We start from the raw sequence: 19,890 nt of genomic DNA on the forward strand, positions 1-19,890 counted from the left end.
ATTGAAAATATCATTTTCTTTACATTAATAATGTAAATTTTTTAATAAAAAACTGTTTTCCCTATCAATATTGCATGACGGGGTGGTTGGGTTGAGCTTGACGGACCTCATCTAAGATGAAAAAACAACAAAAAACCAATGAAAAAGAATGTCAGAACTTGCCTTCTTAGTTCCTGGCTGCTCCAGAGGTTCAAATTATGTCACTTCCTCTTTGTGATGTCACTTAAAGCAACAGTCAGTTATTTATAGACAAAACTGGTGAGTGTGACGGGGTGGTAAGACAAACTGAGGGACGCACACAAATAATACAATTTTTACCAAAAAGAATGTTTTTATCTTGAATAAATACATTTTAAGGAATCAGTGACACACTTATACTCGTGGAAATAATAAAGGTTTGATAAAAATCTGAATTGTATTTGGTGATATTTTGGATGCAAATGTTATGTTGGTCAATATGGACATGTGAAAATGGCCATGTACTCATGAAAATGATTAAAAATAGTATGTCACTTTCAAAAAATAGTATTTACTCATATATCATGTTAACAAGAACAATGGAATTAAAAGCTTTAAGCTTTAGAAACATACTTTGGCACATTTTTTGTGCCTTATACACTTCATCAAACGTTGTGGACCCAAATGGCACTGGTTTGGTAGAATGACTCAGATCATACGTTAATGTTTGATATAACATAAATTATTGTCAATAGTTTATACTTGAGTAACAATAAAGCTACTACAGGAAAGATGGAAGAGGATATCCACACATCTGAGCTCAGAAATATATATATGTATATATATATATATATATATATATATATATATATATATATATATATATATATATATATATATATATATATATATATATATTTAGTTAAGATCAGATAGGAATCTTTCCTGCACTCTCCACAATAACTCCCTCTGACCCCCCCTCACCACACACACTTTCCCAGTCACCTCTCTTGTCTTGTAACCCGTAAACTGTTTTCTTACCATACCCCTGCAACACTTGCATTCCACCATTTGAATTATTACAATTCACTTTCGCTTTAGATACTCCTTCTCTCTGTCTTTTTATGAGTTATGTGATTAATTCAGTCCAACGCTTTGACTCGGCTTTCATTAGTTCCACTCCTGACCGCTATGTAGCAGTACAACTCCCAGCGGATCGAGCGTTGTCCGGAAATGAAACACGGTACTGTCGGAAAAAGAAAATGGAAGCGGTAGTGTTCATTCTCTCACTTGTGGACTGCTGTGCACTGATATTCCTCTCCGTGTACTTTGTATCCTTTTCGGATGTTTCGGCTAAGAGTCGAGCTTATTCCACTCTCCGACCCAATGATCTCGTGATTTCTTTTCGTAATATTAGTATATTACTCTAACGCCAAGTAGCTTAGCCAAGTAGCTTAGCCGCCTTGTCATAAGTGTATTTTAAGTTGGCTTTCTATCGCCGTTGCTGTTTCTGGTGCCTTACTGCCTCTTTTGTGACGAAATGCGGTGTGTGACTTGTGAATTAGTAAATGTATTACAACATTACTGATGACCTTTTATTTAAAGTTAGTTGCACAGGAATAACTTCAACTACTGTTACGAAAATTACACTAGTAGTTTGATTAATATTCATTAATAGCAGTGTAAATTTGGTTCAGTTATTGTGGCTTGTCATTAATCATATGCTTACAATGTAATATTTTGCGGGGAAACCTTGTTTTATGGCAAGTATGTGGGTGTACTTTGACACACACACACACCCAAAGGAGCCAACATTCTGATGCTTGTGACCACAAAATGTCGCCAGAAATCCTGTGTTCCTTCCCCTGAAGGAGGGCGGATTCAGCTTATTCCAGTGCATCCCACAGATTCTCTGTCACTTTGGGACCTGGGGAATCTGACCGCTGTTGTTATGGACTATGAGACATTCCTGAGCTGATTTCAAAATGTGACAGGATACATTGCCCAGTAGGGGGGAGGCTCCTGCTGACGAGAAGAACCGTCAATGTTAAGGTGGGTGGTGTTTGTAAAAGAACATCCACATGATTGCCAGAACCCAAGATTTCCCTCAGAACATTGCATTGAAAAGATATGATTCATTTTTTCCACTTCACCCGTCAGTGGTTTTAATGTTGTGGCTGATCGGTGTGTAATGAAGAAGAAGGACTTCTGTGTGCAGTAAATCATTGGGCTAAAACCAGCGTAGAATCAGAACAATTCTGATGAATTAGATTTGATTTGATTCGTCCTGTGTAAGTTATTTCCTGTCTTAAGGAGAGTTGAGTGTAGATTACAGCAATTTTATCTTTTAAGTGGATGTTCAGTTGAATGAGGCTGATAGAGGCTGAAAATGAGTACGCTGACAAAAATGTTTTCTTTACCTTACACGTTTAAGGTTCTCATCAGTTTATGGCATCAGGCCTTGACTTAAAGCTCAGATCATCACCCTGTCTGATCTGGAATGTGACTACATCAACGCTAGAGCCTGCTGTTCCAAGCTGAACAAAGTAAGCCATGATAGTCTGTATTATTATTGTTACAGGATGAACATACCTATGTTTTTTTTTTTTGTTCATGTTCTTTTATTTGGGGTGCCTTTTTACTTGTTATGACTCCATACCGGCGATAACCATGGCATTATTTTTTACTGGTTGACCATATGTACGTCTATCCCATTCTGAAGTGATATCTCTTAAAAACCTTGAGGAAATTTCATTAAATTTGGTATAAATGTCCACTTGGATCCAAGGATGAATTGATTAGACTTTGGTGGTCAAAGGTCACTATGACCTATCAAACAAGTTTTGTTTTTGCACATACCTCAAGAACTGATACACGGAAATAGCAAAAATTCACATAAATATCTAATAAGATTAAATGATGAACTTTTCTGTCAGTTATTACAGAAGGGGAGATAGTGACCATATTTCACATTTGGTCAGATTCTGAATTGGTGACACTGATTTTGGTGTCCACCTTGAAACTTGATTGTCAAGATCTTCTGTGCTGTCGAGGTGAAAATGTATGTGAAGCATTCATGTTTTAGAATTTTTAGCCTCTTTATGTTCTCCCAGATTCAGCTTTATTAGCTAAGCATTTGAACACATACAAGGAATATGATTTTTTTGTTGTTGTTTCTTTCTGTCACTGTGATGTGTAAAATAGTCTCTGAGTGAAGACAACATGACTTACAATGGAAATAATGTACTGGAATCATACATGTTAATATAGCGATAACTTCCATTTCATCAAGAAGTACACTTATTAACTTTAATCAAATTCCTTCAAAGTCTTCACCACATATATTATGTGAGTCTGGACAGACATGGATGTAAACTATAACTTGGCTGGTTGGTGGAAGATACATAATTACAGTGATGTATGATTTCTGATGTTTTGTGTTTCCAGTGGGTAATTCCAGAGATGATTGGCCAGTGTCTGTCCACAATGCTGATGTTGGTCTCTATGCACTGGTTCATCTTCCTCCTCAACCTGCCTGTAGCAGTCTGGAACATTTATAGGTATGTTCATACTGCTGCTGTTTCCTGCATTGCTTGTGAGAGACTATGCTCTTCTGTAGGGTTGCGTAATGTGACTATGTATACTAATATATACTCTGTGACAGTAAAAATGTAGTCATTTCACATAATGCACATAACCCTGCCCCAACTAGAACATCACAAGAGCCAGAAAGCTATTTGTTGACTTTAGCATCACTTTCAATGCAACAGCCCCCCCCCATAAAATGGTAAGCAAACTCAGCAACCTGGGATTAACCACCACACTACTCATGGATATAGAACTTCCTTAGTAACCGCAAAATGTCAGGGTGGGCAACCGCACAACGTCCACTCTCATTCTGAACACTTGCGTACCACAGGGCTGTGTCTTCAGTCCGGCCCTTTTCAGTCTGTTCACACATGACTGTTAAAGTACTACAATGGAAGGCAGCTGGATTTCTTTTAGGTTGTTAAAGATGTTTCACCTCTCATCTGAAAGGCTTCTTCAGTACTAAAACTGGTGGGGAGTCCCAGGTGTTTAACCTCTGGTGGGGTTGTCACCTCCTCGGGGTCATCACATGAGCCAATGTGTGACTCATTAGTAAGTTGTTGCCCCACTCCATCATGTGAGTTGTTAGAGTCACATGCAGGACAGTGTAAATGGGGATTAAAGCGTCTGGACGGGGATTTCACGGCTGCACTACAGATGGCTTAAAGTTGGTGTCATAAGTCACCACCTCTTTTAAATTAGTATTCTTCTCTGGCCATAAAGTGTGCATTGCTTTTCTCAAATAAGTGTCCCTTGTCCTTGTTCTGCTTACACCTGGGGGCACATTCTGAGCTTGATAGTGTAGAGTTCTGATGATTCCTAGCTTGTATTGCCTCCATGTAGCATTTAGATATACCATAACCTGGATGACTCAGAATCTGCATGGACACATTGCTACACACTTTTGAATGAACACCTTTCAACTGGTGCGACATTCAGAAAACTTAAAACAATAGAGAGGCCTGCATGTAGTCCCAGAAACTTGAGCTTGAGAGTTTACAGGCTTTTGTTAAGCAAGCACCAACACCTCACTAATTGCAGCAAGGTGTGAAGATTGGTTTAAATTCAAACTCTGACCTCTCATTGGACAAGACTCACTGAAACCCCTGGGATCCTCAGTCTCCTCCGGCCACATCATAAAAGGCCATAAAAGCACCCCTGCTTTCCTCCTCCTTGCTTTTTCAGTGCACCATGCTGACTGTGAGAGCTACTCCAGGAGCACCCAGTTGAGCTTGTTTTTACGCTTTAAAACTTGGCTACATGTCTTGAACTCATGGGTGGAGCAACAAGATCATTTTTGTTTCTTTTTTGTTGTGCCTGGATCCAAGGAGATACCTGCATCAAATCAGCTGATCTCACCCATTGCCTGTGAAAGGACAAACAGACTTCTTCATGGAGAGAACGGATTACCCTCTTCCCCAATTAAGTTAACTCCACTGTTTTTTAACCACTGTCAGTTGAGGAAAACAGTGTGCCGTAGCTGCTAGAAAAGGGCACAACTGCTCTTCCAGAGCGGACTTCACATGCACTCCAGTCACTCCGGAGCAACACAAAGTAAAAGGGTTATGTCTGAGCAGAGACTTAATTAACTTAACTGACTTAAATTAACTTCATTGTTTGCTGATTGCTGTGCGGCCTTTTTACTTGCTCGTTGTCAATTTGCGCTCAGCATGAGTGTTTTTGTTGAGCCTGCCACCACCAGGCCTCCTTGCAGGACACACGTTAGACCACGTTGTCCTCTTTGTTTTCCACACTCTCTTTGCTCAAACTCATGGTTGAGCCCACTGTCCTGAGCCCAGTGAGATGACATCACCTCATCTGCCATCTTTGTCCACTCTCCCGCTCTCTCTCTTACACACACACACGCACGCGCGCGCACACTCAGCACATCACCTCACATCACATGTGTACTAGTTTGCTTCAGTTGTAGTATAGTGTCTTGTGTTTGTTGCTTTAGCTGTACTTCATGACAGATCTTAATTAATTGCAAGTAGTGTTGACTGACTTGATTGAACTGATTAATTTCAATTCAATTTCAATTCAATTCAGTTTATTTATATAGCGCCAATTCACAACAAAAGTTATCTCATGACACTTTCCAATTAGAGCAGGTCTAGACCAAACTCTTTAATTAAATTGTGAAATAGAGAGAGCCCAACATTCCCCCTTGAGCAAGCACTTGGCGACAGTGGCGAGGAAAAACTGCCTTTTAGAAGGCAGAAACCTCGGAGCAGACCCCGGCTCAAGATGGGCGGCCATCTGCCTTGACCGGTTGGGTTGAGAGAGAGAGAGAGAGAGAGAGAGAAAGAGAGAGCAAGGGAGAGAGACAGAGGGGGTGGGGTGTGAGAGAAGGAGCACACAAGCAGAGATGCATAGCAGCAGTAATAATACCAGAAGTATCGAAATGTAGATAATGACAATGACAATGAAGTATACAGAAGGTGTTATGGTGATTTTGATAACAATGGTAGTAACAATAATGGTAGTAGCTGTACTGAGTCTTAACAGATTTAAATCAGATTAGGACTAAACAGTAGTAATTGCAGTAGGTTTTGAGCAGGACGACAGCAGGACCGCAGCAGGAGGTCCAGTCATGATCGCTAGGAATCTGCGGGATAAGAAAGCACAGGGACTCCAGGGAAGAAGTTGAGTTAGTAATATGCATTAATGGGACATGAATGTGTGCAGAAGGAGAGGGAGAGGAAGAAAGAGCTCAGTGCGTCATGGGAGGGCCCCCGGCAGTCTAAGCCTATAGCAGCATAACTAGGGGCCGGCCTAGGCCAGCCCTAACTATAAGCTTTATCAAAGAGGAAAGTTTTTAGTCTACTCTTAAATATAGAGAGGGTGTCCGCCTCCCGGACCAAAACCGGAAGATGGTTCCATAGTAGAGGAGCTTGATAACTGAAGGCTCTGGTTCCCAATCTACTTTTGAGGACTCTAGGAACCACAAGTAGCCCTGCATTTTGGGAACGCAAAGTTCTGGTGGGATAATAGGGTACTATTAACACTTTAAGATAGGATTAATGAACTGATACTTATTAATAAATTTTGTTCTAGCTGAATTGGTCATTGTTTGTGACGATTTGCATATTGGTCTGACAGCTGCTGGATTCTGACAGCTAGTGCTCAGATTCAGCCCTTAACTGTTGACTTGATAAAACCGCTTTACAAGAGTGAGACAGGCACATTTCACCATAAAGTTAAGACCGACTGCATGCTTGAGGACCTGACAACCATTCTACCTAGTGGAGCATGAAGGAAGTATCCAGGTTAGTGGAATAGGCACAGACACCACAACTCACCGAGGGCAAGGAATGGCTTTACAGTCCAAGCAATTATACATAGAACTAAACAACTGACTTTGACAAGACAAGACAACTTTGTTTGTATAGCCCATTTTTACAAGCTGTTTGTCTCAAAGAGCTTTACATAACATCATAGCAACATCCTCTGCCCTTAGACCTTCACATCGACTAAGGAAAACTCCCAGAAAAAAACCTTTAACAGGAAAAAATGGGAGAAACCTCAGGGTAAGCAGCAGAGGAGGAATCCCTCAAACAGGCAGATGTGCAATGGGTGTTATACGGACAGGAAAGCAGTTAACAACATGAAATATGGGATAGATAGGAAATGTTCAGTCAGGGGAGAGCTGCTGAAGGCAGCTCCTGGTGGGAAGAAAAAAGGATTGTAACAACACAACTGGACATTCATGGTGGTTGAGGAACTTGTCTAACCGAGAGCTTACCCAACTGGGGAAGGATCTCTTAGCCAAAGGACTGAACTTTGCTGTAACACTGGAACAGATTCATCTTAGCTACAGAATCAGGCATCAGAAGCAACTATTTGAGAGATAGAAATGATGTACAACTCAGGTTGAAAGTAGCAGTTACCCTTGCCAGTGCAAAGATACTGCCTTCATTGTCCAAGAAAGGAAGGCACTGGGACCACTACAGAGAGACCGGAACATCACCATCTTGGTAGCTGTTGTACTAAACGCAGCTGAGTACATGCCAAGGTGACCAGTCTATTCAGCAACACAGCCACCTGCGAAACACAAAGACAAGATATTACCAGCTGCCATAGGAGAAGAAAAGGTAGTAAACTACCTAAAGCAACTGGAAAAAACCTAAGGCAATTGACTGACACTTACTCACCTTCTGTACCCCAAGGAAGCCACCCCTTGCAGTTATGGACTGGCCATGATACACATGTAAGGAGCCCCACCCAGACCCATCATCTGCAGCATCAACTTGGTCACCTATAACATTGCTAAACCATCCTAGCTGCTTCGGTAGGGAACAACATTCAGGATTTTGCCAACAAGGAGTGTAAAACTAAACTCAAATGAAACCATGGTTTCCTACAATTTCACTTTACTCTTCACAACAGAACCAACCTCACCATAGACCACTTATATACCCTGCTCAACCTCTGCCTGACCACCACCACGACAGCTGTGCCATGGGCTCAGTGGTGCCTCCTTTAATGGCTAACGTCTGGGTGGAGGAAATAAAGAACAGTGCCTGTGGCCTCTTTCACAGGAACTACTCCCAACCACAGGTTTAAGTATGTGGATGACACTTGGGTGAAAATTAAAATACAGGACGTAGAAGCCTTGACAGAAGTCTAAGCATCGAAGTATACAGGAAACTAACTCTAACTAACTAACATGGATTCTCACTACCCTCTGGAACACAAGCTGGGGGTTATTAGAACCATACATCACCAGACTCAGAATGGGCCCACGATGACCGGAGGAAGAAGAAAGAGTGGAAACAGTGAAGCACTCAAAATTTTAACTAGATCTTCATCAAAACCACTAAAAGACACAAAACAGACAGAAAAGAAAACTACAAACAGATCCTGTGCACTACAAACCTAACAACACTCGGAGGCAGAAGTATGTCCAACCCAACGACAAAATACCCAGGCATAAGCAACGGTTAGCAGGGGTCAAGGAGTCACATATGACCTCAGTGACTCTCAAGGTATTTTAAGGACCCCACAAGAGGTTAAATGCCTGGGTTTCCCCACCAGTCAGGTGAAATGTTCTCAAGAACTTCAAGTAAGTCCTGTGATCTTCAGATAGCATTTAGATATACCATGACCTAGCTGCTTAGAATCTTCACAGACAACATTATGCGTGCTAATATTTTGAATTTACATAAACGTAAAGTTAACACATAGGACATGAAGCAGGAGGTTATCCATATCAGTCAGTATTTGGCATAGACAAGGTATGATACCTCGTTAGTGTGCAGGAGGAGGACATTGCATTACTGGACAGTACTGGACATTTTTCTGTCTTTGTAATTGGGAGGGTAAAGTCTACTTCATATCTGGAAAAGTTCAGAGTAGTAGTGCGTGTGTGAATGCATCTCACCGAATAGTTTCATCATAGTTTCACACAGTTTGAATGTGCTGTGTGTATGAGCACAGAGCTGGTCGTGCAGGGAGGCTCCTGGCTTTACTCTTTTTGGTCTCAGCAGGTATATGAAGGTTCCGATGGGAAACATGGGAGTATTTGACCCAACTGAAATCCACAACCGAGGTCAGCTAAAGTCCCACATGAAGGAGGCCATGATTAAACTGGGTTACCACCTGCTCTGCTTCTTCATATATTTGTACAGGTGAGCAACAGCATTAGCACATGCACCCTTACACTTAGTGACATGCTGAAGGGTCACACTCTGTATAATAGTGGTGGCTCTTGTGTATAATCACATATCTTCCCTGTTTCTCCAGCATGATCCTGGCTCTAATCAACGACTGAAGCACTAAACAAGCTGCCAAACTGTCTCCTCATCCTGCTTAAGTACTGTATGCATTGAATCAGAGATTCACATTTTGTGTGTCAGAATGCCTCAATTTTGACTTTGACACAGTATGTGTATTTAACACTTCAGTACCATCAAGACACAATCTCCTACAACCACTGCTGTGTTTTATTGTGAAGGAGGCTCATTGAATCATTTTTTTCAACGTCTATTTGCAACCTATTAAATTGTACTATTGTACCAATTAAAGTGAGTGTATATTCTTGTTCTTTTGTGCTATGGCACAGTACAAAGTTAACATTAATTGTCTGTGTTCAGAATGTCAGAGCTCAGTTGTGTGTCTGTCAGTCCACATATTTGTCTCCTGACATCATTGTAGTGTTTGTGTTCATTCGATCAACCAAGTCAGCATGTTGAATTGGGAGGTTAATTGGCTGTTCAGCCATCATTTCATCATTTTCCCCTTTTCCACCTGTGCCTTTTCTTGTTTCTTCCGTAGGTAAAGTAATACTTCAGAGTTTGATGAGCAGTTTTTTGTTGACATGATTATAATCCATACAAGGACAGGACCAGAGTATTTCCTATCATGCAAGCATAGTGCACATGTGTAGGTAATAAATAAAAGTAAAACCCAACACTAAGTAATAATAGTAACTTTTTAAAAATAGCAATTAAAAAATGAAAGTTACAAAGTGCTTTGCAGTAAAAACTAAGTAAAAATCCTATCCTATCCTAAATAATTGAGACAGTTTCAAAAAACAGCATAAATTGGGGGTAGGTCAGTAAATAACAGTGGGGTTTAAGATTTGATGTCAAACTTCTCCAAAGTAAGGTTCAGGGTGGAGAGGAATGTCCAACATGTTGCTCCAAAATCTTGTGCATCATGATTATCAGCCTGTATGTTCAGTCTTTGTCATACTGTTTTTTTTCTTGTTGTGCCAGGGCTTTGCTAACCCTCTTGTTCAACACTGTTTTTAATTCTTATATTAAAAAGTTAAAGATTTTCAAAATGAAATCAGAGGCTTGTGATGGTGTGAAAGTGCAAAACATGCAGAGTCCATTGCTGATCAACACCCAGCCCACCTATTTGTGTGTCCATTCAAAACACACAGCAGTAAATGTTAGTCTGGTTACATTAATGAGTGAACCACAAACCTCTCACAGCTTAATGTTGTCTGAATTTGGGGTCATAAAAAGTGGTGCTGTACTCAGTGTGAAAGAAAGAACTGATACAGTTTGTAAGTCATGGCTGCTTTATTATTACTGTTTGAGTGGCAGTTTGAATTTGATCTCAGTCATGCACTGATCTTGATGCTGTATTGATCACACACTGTATGCTAAAGTGTGACATTCTCTGTTTGACCAGCAGCTGTCTCAGCTTTTCACTGGGACCATGGACTTTGTGTGGTGACCAAACAGTACATCTGTATTATGAAAGCCACGTGTAGAAATTTGTCTCTTTAGGGACGCTAGTGAGCACTATCTCATGCCGTGTAAAGTTTCTTTTTTTGGAGGGAAAAATGTGGTGTTTTATAAATAAAAATGACAGCTACTTCGTCTTTAATCCAGTTTTTATTGCAACATACACAGTCACACACAGTATAATGCACAGTTGAAATCTGTCTATGACCCATCAGTACTAGAATCAGTAGGCAAACTGTTGAGAGAAACCGATGTGACTGATGGAGACCTATACAAACATGGGGAGAACATAATCCCCTTCCAGTCGGGATTTGAAACCAGGACCTTTGGTAAGGAGACACTGATAACCACTGAGGCACCATGCTGCCAGTTACTCACCTGAGCTTAGACTTAAAAGAAATGGAGGTGGGAGAGAGAAATGGACACAGGACTTGAAACATTGAGCAGAGGGCCACAGGTTGGAATCAAACTGGTTTCTTGTGAGGACACTGCTTCTTTGTACATGATCTACCAGGTTAGCTAGCAGAGTGTCCAAAATAAACATTTCTAATGATTTAGTATTTTATTATTACACCCTGTTGAGGAAAGTATATTTGTGTATATTTATAAATGGATACTTAAAAGGTAAAGCAGTTTCTAACTTTATTTGAGTGTTGATGACTGAATTTTTCACTTCAAAGCTGCTTTCAGATTTATGTCTACAAAAGTCCAAAGTCCAACCTTATCTCGATCATGACCAAGACATTTAGAAGTGAACTCTAAACACATGCTTATAATAAATAATTATGATTTACACGTGTTATGTAGGGGTAATTGAACTCTGTTCCACATTAACACATAAAAGGTACTACACACAATAATACTATATATTAAAATAAAATTGTCATCATTCTCAATGCAAACTGACACTGCAGACAAAAGAGAGAAATTCAGGTTTTAATGATCGTAAAACTGACATCAGTGTCATCAAACGGGACATCAGTGTTCCTGGAAACAGGCTATTACATGTAATAAACTGTATAGATGCATCACAAATATAACTCATACAATCAATTAATTTTGGTTGGATTTCAGGCAGTAATACATGTTAAATCTTTTTATGATCAAGTACTTTTGATTGAAATGAATTACAGTACCTTAATGTACTTTGTGAGCCATTTTACCAGGTTTCATTTCATAAACAATTCTAATTCCTAATCAGTTCAACTCCTGTAAAATTGTTCTGACAGCAATCAAAGTGCCAAAGCAGCTCATCATGAGAGCAGTCACATGATCTATTATATTAATGCTACTGATCAAGATTTGGACTTCATTTCCAAGAAACATTACCAAGCACAACATGAACTCCCTTTTAGCATTGTTTTCATCTCTTCCAACTCATGAGAAAAATATATCTTCAGCTGCTAAATGCTCCACTACATTCAAAGCTAGAATCAAACTATGTCTGTCAGCTAGTCCTTTGTGCCTTAATATAGCTTTTTAAAATCTGAAACAAGCTGTCTGCTGTGGCTGAAAATCAATAAAACTGTAAAGTCATGGGCCAGAATGAAATGAATGAAGTGTTGTTTTAAAAATGTAATTAACCAATCCTCCAACAGGCACATAGCAGAGAATGATCAGAATAATGATTATGTCATGTTTTCAGGAAAGGGATCTGTGTCCATTGGAGTGGACAATCAATTTGGGAAAAGCTCTCCACACTGAAAACATACATTAACTTTTAACATCATATGGTAATTATGCTAATATTATATAGATATTTGTATTGAAACTGATGTTTTATCTGTAAAAGTGTTCTGATATGCCACTCTGACAAGTCACAACTGAACCTTAAATGATTAGTTTAAGTCCACATACCAGGCTGAAGTAAAATCTGAGAACCACTTTCATTTGCTTAGAAAAAAAAAGCATGCAATGTCCATGAACACAGGCTGTGAGGGTTTTTTTTAGGTGCTGGTCAGTGCATTGAGACACCTGTCAGACGTAGGAAGGAGTATCGATCAACTGAGGGATGTATCAAAGTAAATGACATTTTTAAAACCCTGAATGCTTTATTTAAAATAACACTTCCCCTACAGAACAATACAGAACAGTACAATCACTTTTTGTTATAACACATTTGAAACGGAAAAACTGCCTGCAAGCAAACAAAAGTTTCTACACTGGTTTCTACAGTGAGAAAAAAGAGAAGCCTGAAGTACTAATAAATAAAGAAAAAACTATATCACGTGTGATTAAATCAAGTGTGTATGTGTGTTTTTTACATCTATGCAGCACAAGTGTGTGTGCTCTGTGATGACAAAGTTGGCTGTGATGGAGTCAGGGTCCCCACTGTCCTGATAGTCCTGGAGTTACCCTCCAGGACCAGAAAAATAATTCTTACTTTAACAAACGTGCTGCTTTGTATTACAACAGTAGCACAGTCAAGCAAATTTGTTATGAGGTTGTTATAATTATGCTGACAGGTAAAAAATCGGTATGAGAACCCTGTGAAGCACACGTCATCCTGTCTGCCACTGTACACTGCCTCATAATACATGCCAAACACAGAAATATACAGCACATTACATAGAACATCACATCAGGCAAGATTGTTTTGACTCTCTGAAAGGAAACACTTTGTTCATAACAACTTCATGTTACACTTCTGTACAAATGTGCTACCTGTTAAAATGTGTTACAGAGTGTCTTGTGTGAGAAGGCTGGCAGTTTCATTTTTTAAAATTATGAACAAATCCCAACACAAAAAATGTAAATCTTCCTCCAAAGATGTATGAAAGTCTGATATATATTCTTCCTCTATGCCATAGTGCTCCATTAAAAACACATCATTTTCACTCAGTCCCACACACACTCTCCTGCTGCCACAATTACTCACTAGAGTTCCAAATGCAGATTAATCCACCACTGAAAATAGTCCCCAACAAACACACTATTTCTCCTTGGTCGAGTAATGTATATTGAAAACTAGAAAACAGCTGTTTTAGAAAATGATGGAGCTGTTTTTTTTAACTACATTATTTTGTGGGATAGAGTTAGGGTTAGGATTATTTGTGTGTTTCATCAGCAGAGCCAGGTGATTGTTGTGGTCTTTTCAAAGGATTTGTTAATATGAAACATACAGAACACCAGCCTCACTTTTTAGTTGAGTCTTTCTTTTTAAATATTACAGCTTTAATTGCAATAAATTTAAAAAAAAGAACAGATAAATGAAACTGACAACATGTAACAATTAAAGTAAAGCAAGAGAAAATCATATGAATGGAAAAAAAATGGCAACTGCTGCAATGGAAACAAATCGATAGCAAATATGAAACCAGAGCACAGGTTGTAACAGCAACTGAAAGAGGAAATCTTTACTGATGGCATAAGAAAACTACACTCACACAATCTTTTGAACTCCATAGTTTTCCACACATCAGAGGGCAGCCAACCACTTAGCATACCATGAAAATATTCTGCATAAAAAAAAATGGGATAACAGAATTTTTACTTTATTTCAAGTGGGTGTTACATCAAATGTCCCTGTAGGTAAAATTTCTTCAAAGGTTCACTAGATGAAAGAGTAGCTCAGACAACTGGACTGATGGAAACACACGCCCTCCATAGACACTGCTATGTCACAGCCTACCACAAGTAAGAGAATTATTCATAAATAAATAATGTTGGAAAATAAATAATAGGAAGTGGGTGGTCCTGGATGGAGTAGGTTGTGGAACCAAACTTCACCTGGTCGACTCAAATCTCAATGAGTCTGACATCCCTATGTTGTGACACAGAAAACACACAACATCACTGGCACCGCCACTTGGAAGCAGCTGTCCAATCGTCAAAGCTTTCCCTGCTTCATCCATTCAAGTAGAGTGTTAATTCTCCTCAGGTTCAGAGCAGCAGATCATCAGCTGTCCATGCTGCAACATTCTGACAGGGCAGGAAAAAGACAGAGGTCACATCATCAACATCACTTGCTGCTCTGTTTAGACCTGAAGCTGCTCATGGAAATGGCTTAACTCACTCACTCTCCACAGGAGAAAGTTCTAGTGAGCATGCGGATGATGGAAAATCAAATCACCAGCATCACACGGCGTCAAACATACTTTATTGTCCAGTCTTGACAGCAGAGCGACAAGCACTTTGCTTTTCCTGTTGCATACACTGAGTGTACAGTCAGCAATAAATGAAGGGTATAATATCCAGTTATTTTTCAAAACCGTTTACAAGAGGGCATTTTGAAGGTTGTACTTTGTGCCACTGTTGAATTGTATTGGGTTGTAATGAGAGGCGTTCCTATATTCCAATATTCAGTCTACTCTGACTGATATAAACAGGCTGGACAAAATATTGGAAACAACTATCTGGATTACAGATGCTACACTCACTCAGTTTTTATTCTGTTAGATGAGCAGCTAGTGACTAGAGGGGTATGTGATTTTGGAGAGGTTCATGTGGGTGTGTCTTCACCAAATAAAAGAAATGAGAATGTACTAAATTCCCTGCCACTGCTTGTGCATGCATGTTCTGCTATTACTGAAGTACCTAAGTGGTGTGTAACTTCCAAACCAGTTGAGTCCAGTTGTGCGTTGTTGACAATATACCACAACACAACACATTACTATTGAATGTAAACTGAGTTACAGATTATTGATATCTGTGGTTGGATTGGAAATAAAATACTCATCATTCTGGAAGAGCTGCATTCTTTCTGACTGAAGAATAAGGTAGAATAAGAATAAGGGTGTACTAGCCATCACATAACAATTCCTCACAGAGAATATTGTATAGATTAATTTTTGATCTGTTCGGAGCAGCCAGATTAGGCAAAACATGTTGTTTGCACAGACTGTAGTGTGCTCCTATTTTGTAACTCTCCCATTTATTTGAGACACAGCAGCTCCTTTAAGACTCAACAGTTACAAAATGTCATCACAGTCCTGACTAAATGAGGCAAGAATTTCATGAAAGAAAACTTGTCACAGAGTACAATGCAAATAGAAGGCTACAGAACTGAGCTTTAAAAACTGAAGGATCTCATGAAAAACTATGTATGTGCAAAAGATCTAATTGTGAAACATAAATATAATTCTTGATCTGCAAACAGCTTTTTTTAAGCTCCTCCCCGTGCTGCTTTTAAATGATTATTGTAAATGTACACAGATAACTTTATGACAATTTAGTTTTATTATCACCTAATTGCTGTCCATAAAGTGCATACCATAGGCACTTATTCTGTGCTTACTTATAAGCACATAGCCTAACAGTCAGTAGCCGTTTTTAATGTTGGATGATATTAATGTTATCAAGAAAAATGGAACTTGCAAATTTTCAGTTTTCTGAAGAAACTGATTTTTAAGCATTGTGTTCTCAGACTGATTTTATCCTATCTTTCTGAACCGGCTAATGAAAACTGTAAATCCTGCACAACCCAGTTCACTCATGTTCAGTGCTTGGTCTGTTGATCTCCATACACTACTTCTGGGTCAATTTTTTCAAAAGCAGCATATCAGCTTCCTATTTTATGTAGATGATTCGCACATCTGTTTCTCTTTTCATTCCAACAACACAACTCAAACATCCTTAGAGACATTAAAAATCACAAAGCTGACGTGATGTCTGCAGTTAAATCCTGCTTTCTGCTCTTTCACAACATCCATCCATCCATCCATTTTCTATACCGCTTATCCGTCAGGATCGCGGGGGAGCTGGAGCTTATCCCAGCTGACTACGGGCGAGAGGCAGGGTACACCCTGGACTGGTCGCCAGTCAATCGCAGGGCCAACACACAAAGACAAACAACCACACACTCTCACACTCACACCTAGGGGCAATGTAGAGTAGCCAATTAACCTAATGTGCATGTTTTTGGTATTGTGGGAGGAAGCCGGAGTACCCGGAGAAAACCCACGCAGGCACAGGGAGAACATGCAAACTCCACATAGAAGGGCCCAGACCGAGATTCGAACCTGGAACCCTCTTGCTATGAGGCGACAGTGCTAACCACTGCACCACCATGCTGCCCGCTCTTTCACAGCATTTCAAAAAAATATAAACACAAAAACTATCATTCATGTTCATACCACTGAGTCCTTCTGCATCTTGAACATCCAGAAAGGGTGCGGGTCCCCAGATTCGGACTGTCCCATCATCAGAGGCGCTGGCCAGCAATCCGGGGAGGATGGGGTTCCAGCTCACACAGTTGACTGTGCGAGTATGACCAGAGAGCTCTGCGATAGGCAGCTCACTACGTCGGTGCCAGATGTAAACTTTGTGGTCTGACAGGAGACAGGACACTTCACCAGCTGCTACACGTAGACGAGGCAACTTTGCAAATTAAAATCTGTTTACTCACCATGTGGAATACTTGTGTACATCTGTATCTTGCCTGTTTGTTTGTTATATACTTGTGCTGTAAGTATCATGTACAATTATACTACTTTTGTTTGGTTTTAAACTATTTGACATGAATTTCCGCATGAGATTTTGTTGAGGTTTAAGAAAACTGCATCGACTCATTTTAACAGCCTTCTCTGTGTTGCTTTGCCGAAATGTATACGCATGTCTTCCAAGAAGCATAATTCACCACAGAGATGTTCTTTTTTAAATCTGTCTGTTGTCTCAGCACACAAAAAAATAATTATGTTGTCTTGCCTTCACTGCCACTAGCGATGAAGTCTTCATTGTACCCTCCAAAGCAGGAGTGGATGGTGTAGAAACCTTGGGTCACCCCTTGGTACTTCCTCACCAGCACCCGGTCCTGCAGGTCCCATAGATGCACTCCCTACAAGCACATTATGTAATGAGACACACATTTCAAAAACATCAAACTAAACTGCTCATGGAGCAGCAACACATTACAAACAATATCAGAATGAGGGCAAACAAAAGACTGCTGTGAAATACTCAAAAATACCTTTTTACCTAATTTGGAACATTCCACAGGTAAACAGGTTTATGGGTAATAGGTGAAGGAAAGGCTCTGTTGTTAACAAGCAAGGATGGGATGAGGTTCAACACTTTGTCATGATACACATGATTGTGCAAAGGATGACACTACATGGGCTCAGGAACACTTTGTAAAACCATTAATTTGTTGATGTGTTGTTACACTGTTCGTTTCTAATTGATTCCATTATGTTTTTATTTACATTTTACACAGTGTTCCAACTGAAATCAGGGTTGTATATTGTGGAGTGAAAGGTGAAAGAAAGTGCTGCTCACCTGAGTAGCAACATTGAGCAGAGCTAACCTTCCATTTTTGGAAACAGTGAAAGACATGATGGGGTGGTCCTCCTGCACTCTGCAACGACACAACACACAACATCATCCGCAGCCAAATACTGGTGCACACAGAGGCTTCAAGATGGGCAGGTTAAACATACACAGCCACATGTTTAATGTGACTCAGTCTGTGAACCAGGCATGTATATACGTCTCCCTCTTTCATTGGTATCCTGTTCCTTCCCTGGATGTTATGCTAATACAACGCTGTTTAGTTCATTCAATCAAGTCATTAAATTGAATGCTGTTTAAAAAAAACTGAATAGTTTTAGACATTATACATTTTAATTCTGTGAGGGCAAATGACTACAAACAACTGTTATTTTCTTACCAGGTAAAATCTATGTCTGTCTCTGTTTGGAGGCTAACTAAGCTTGTACTTACACCGGGGCCAATCTTGTTTCAATGAAATTATATAGCACTGTCACAATATATTTGGCCTGACTGTGCCCTCTTCATGGTTTAGTCATACTAGTGTTTCATCAATACTGCTTATCTTCAAATGTTCCAAAATCTTTGCCAAGTTTTTTAAAATCTCAATATGAAATCTTTTGTAGCTATTAAATTAGACAGTGCCTGCATCTGCATTCTACACAGCTGGAAAACAACATGAATCCGACGGCTCCTTTTTATTAAAGTTGGCTATCTACCTTCAAACACAGGAGCCTAGAATGGCTTTTCTCTCTCCCTTCACTTCCTCATCTCTCTCCTGCTCCGTGTGCCTGATGACCACCTACTCCTCTGCCTCGTTTACTGATAATGATACTTGTAACAAGTGTAGGTGAGGCTTAGTGTTTTGGAATCCCGGCTCCGCACCATGTATAGTAAACCATTAGCCTCTGTAGCTTGCCTTGCCTAGCTCTGTAGCCGGTGCGGAGCAACCTAGCTTAGCCACTGCTAGCTCCTGAGAAGCTGGGACGCCAGGCCAGCTGGGTTACAGTGCAAAGGGAGCATAGATCAAAGCAACGGCCCGTGGTTCACCACCAGCCCCGTCGCGTCTCTGTAGTCCAAAGTTAGGTGCCTCCCTGGGGCCAGAGTGGGCAACATCGAAGCTAATCTGAAGCTGCTGGCAAAGCGAAACCAGTAAGACCATTCAATAAGACTGTGTAGGAAAATGAGAGCCAAGCCTGTTCAGTCGGAGATCACTAAAGTTAACGTTGGTGTATAATTATGCTAAGGTCTGATACTTGATCACCATATTGATGTAATGTCACTCACAGACACCTGGTTGCAGCAGGATGAATTTATCAGTTTAAATGAATCAACCCCTCTGTGCTACATTAACTGCTCCCAGTTCCCAGAAATACTGGTAGAGGAAGAGGAATGGCAGCAGTTTATCAGTCACATCTGCATATTAACCCTAAACCTTCTGCTAAATACACCTCATTTGAAACTCTTATCCTTATCCTTAGTGTCACACCCAGACTGGAGAGCAGATAAACCACGCTTATTAGCTGTGGTGTACTATCTCCCTGTGCCTTATTCTGAGTTCTTAGATAAATTCCCTGACTCTCTATCATACTTAGCAATAAACTCAGACAAAGTAATTATAGTGGGAGACTTTAACATTCATGTGGATGTTGAAAATAACTGCCTAGTTTCAGCATTCAAATCACTGGTAGACTCAATCAGCTTCTCCCAGAGGGTAAATAAACTCACTCACTCTTTTAATCATATCCTAGACCTGGTACTAACCTATGGCATTGAGGTTGACCACCTTACAGTTTTCCCCCAAATCCTGACCACTCTTTAATAACATGTGAATTTACTTTATCAAACTATACTTTGCCTAGGAAAAAATTCCACTACAGCACGTCTTTCTGACACTGTTGTATCTAAATTTAAAGAAATCATTCCAGCAGTGCTTGCC

The 19,890-nt window shown here is 40.0% G+C and overlaps 2 protein-coding genes across 4 annotated transcripts in view; one reads left to right on the forward strand and one right to left on the reverse strand.

Moving 5' to 3' along the window:
- Nucleotides 1-1,145: 1,145 nt before the first annotated feature.
- Nucleotides 1,146-10,878, forward strand: cnih4 (cornichon family AMPA receptor auxiliary protein 4). Of its 2 annotated transcripts, none has more exons than XM_046400872.1 (5): nt 1,146-1,289; nt 2,436-2,504; nt 3,406-3,518; nt 9,033-9,176; nt 9,292-10,878. In XM_046400872.1, the coding sequence occupies exons 1-5, from the start codon at nt 1,221-1,223 to the stop codon at nt 9,317-9,319; spliced, it is 423 nt and encodes a 140-aa protein (XP_046256828.1). In that variant the 5' UTR covers nt 1,146-1,220; the 3' UTR covers nt 9,320-10,878. The 2 variants fall into 2 exon arrangements, with proteins under 2 accessions (XP_046256828.1, XP_046256829.1); XM_046400873.1 differs by having other exon boundaries at nt 9,036-9,176.
- Nucleotides 10,879-12,776: 1,898 nt separating this feature from the next.
- wdr26a (WD repeat domain 26a) overlaps nt 12,777-19,890 on the reverse strand; it is a 33,770-nt gene continuing 26,656 nt past the window's right edge. For both annotated transcript variants that reach the window (XM_046400870.1, XM_046400869.1), the window contains 4 exons: nt 17,961-18,039; nt 17,391-17,520; nt 16,820-17,014; nt 12,777-14,666 (listed from right to left, as the gene is read on the reverse strand). In XM_046400870.1, the coding sequence (XP_046256826.1) occupies nt 14,644-14,666; nt 16,820-17,014; nt 17,391-17,520; nt 17,961-18,039 (427 nt within the window). In that variant the 3' untranslated portion in view covers nt 12,777-14,643. The remainder of the gene's footprint in view (nt 14,667-16,819; nt 17,015-17,390; nt 17,521-17,960; nt 18,040-19,890) is intronic.

Source organism: Scatophagus argus, chromosome 9 (genome assembly GCF_020382885.2).
Source record: "Scatophagus argus isolate fScaArg1 chromosome 9, fScaArg1.pri, whole genome shotgun sequence".
In the NCBI taxonomy this organism is placed as follows: domain Eukaryota; kingdom Metazoa; phylum Chordata; class Actinopteri; family Scatophagidae; genus Scatophagus; species Scatophagus argus.

Coding starts and splice junctions, on each gene's coding strand:
- cnih4 (XM_046400872.1), top strand. CDS start 1,221: ATGGAAGCGGTAGTGTTCATTCTCTCACTTGTGGACTGCTGTGCACTG. Junction 3,519..9,032: donor GCAGTCTGGAACATTTATAG/GTATGTTCATAC, acceptor TTTTGGTCTCAG/CAGGTATATGAAGGTTCCGA. Junction 9,177..9,291: donor TTCTTCATATATTTGTACAG/GTGAGCAACAGC, acceptor CTGTTTCTCCAG/CATGATCCTGGCTCTAATCA.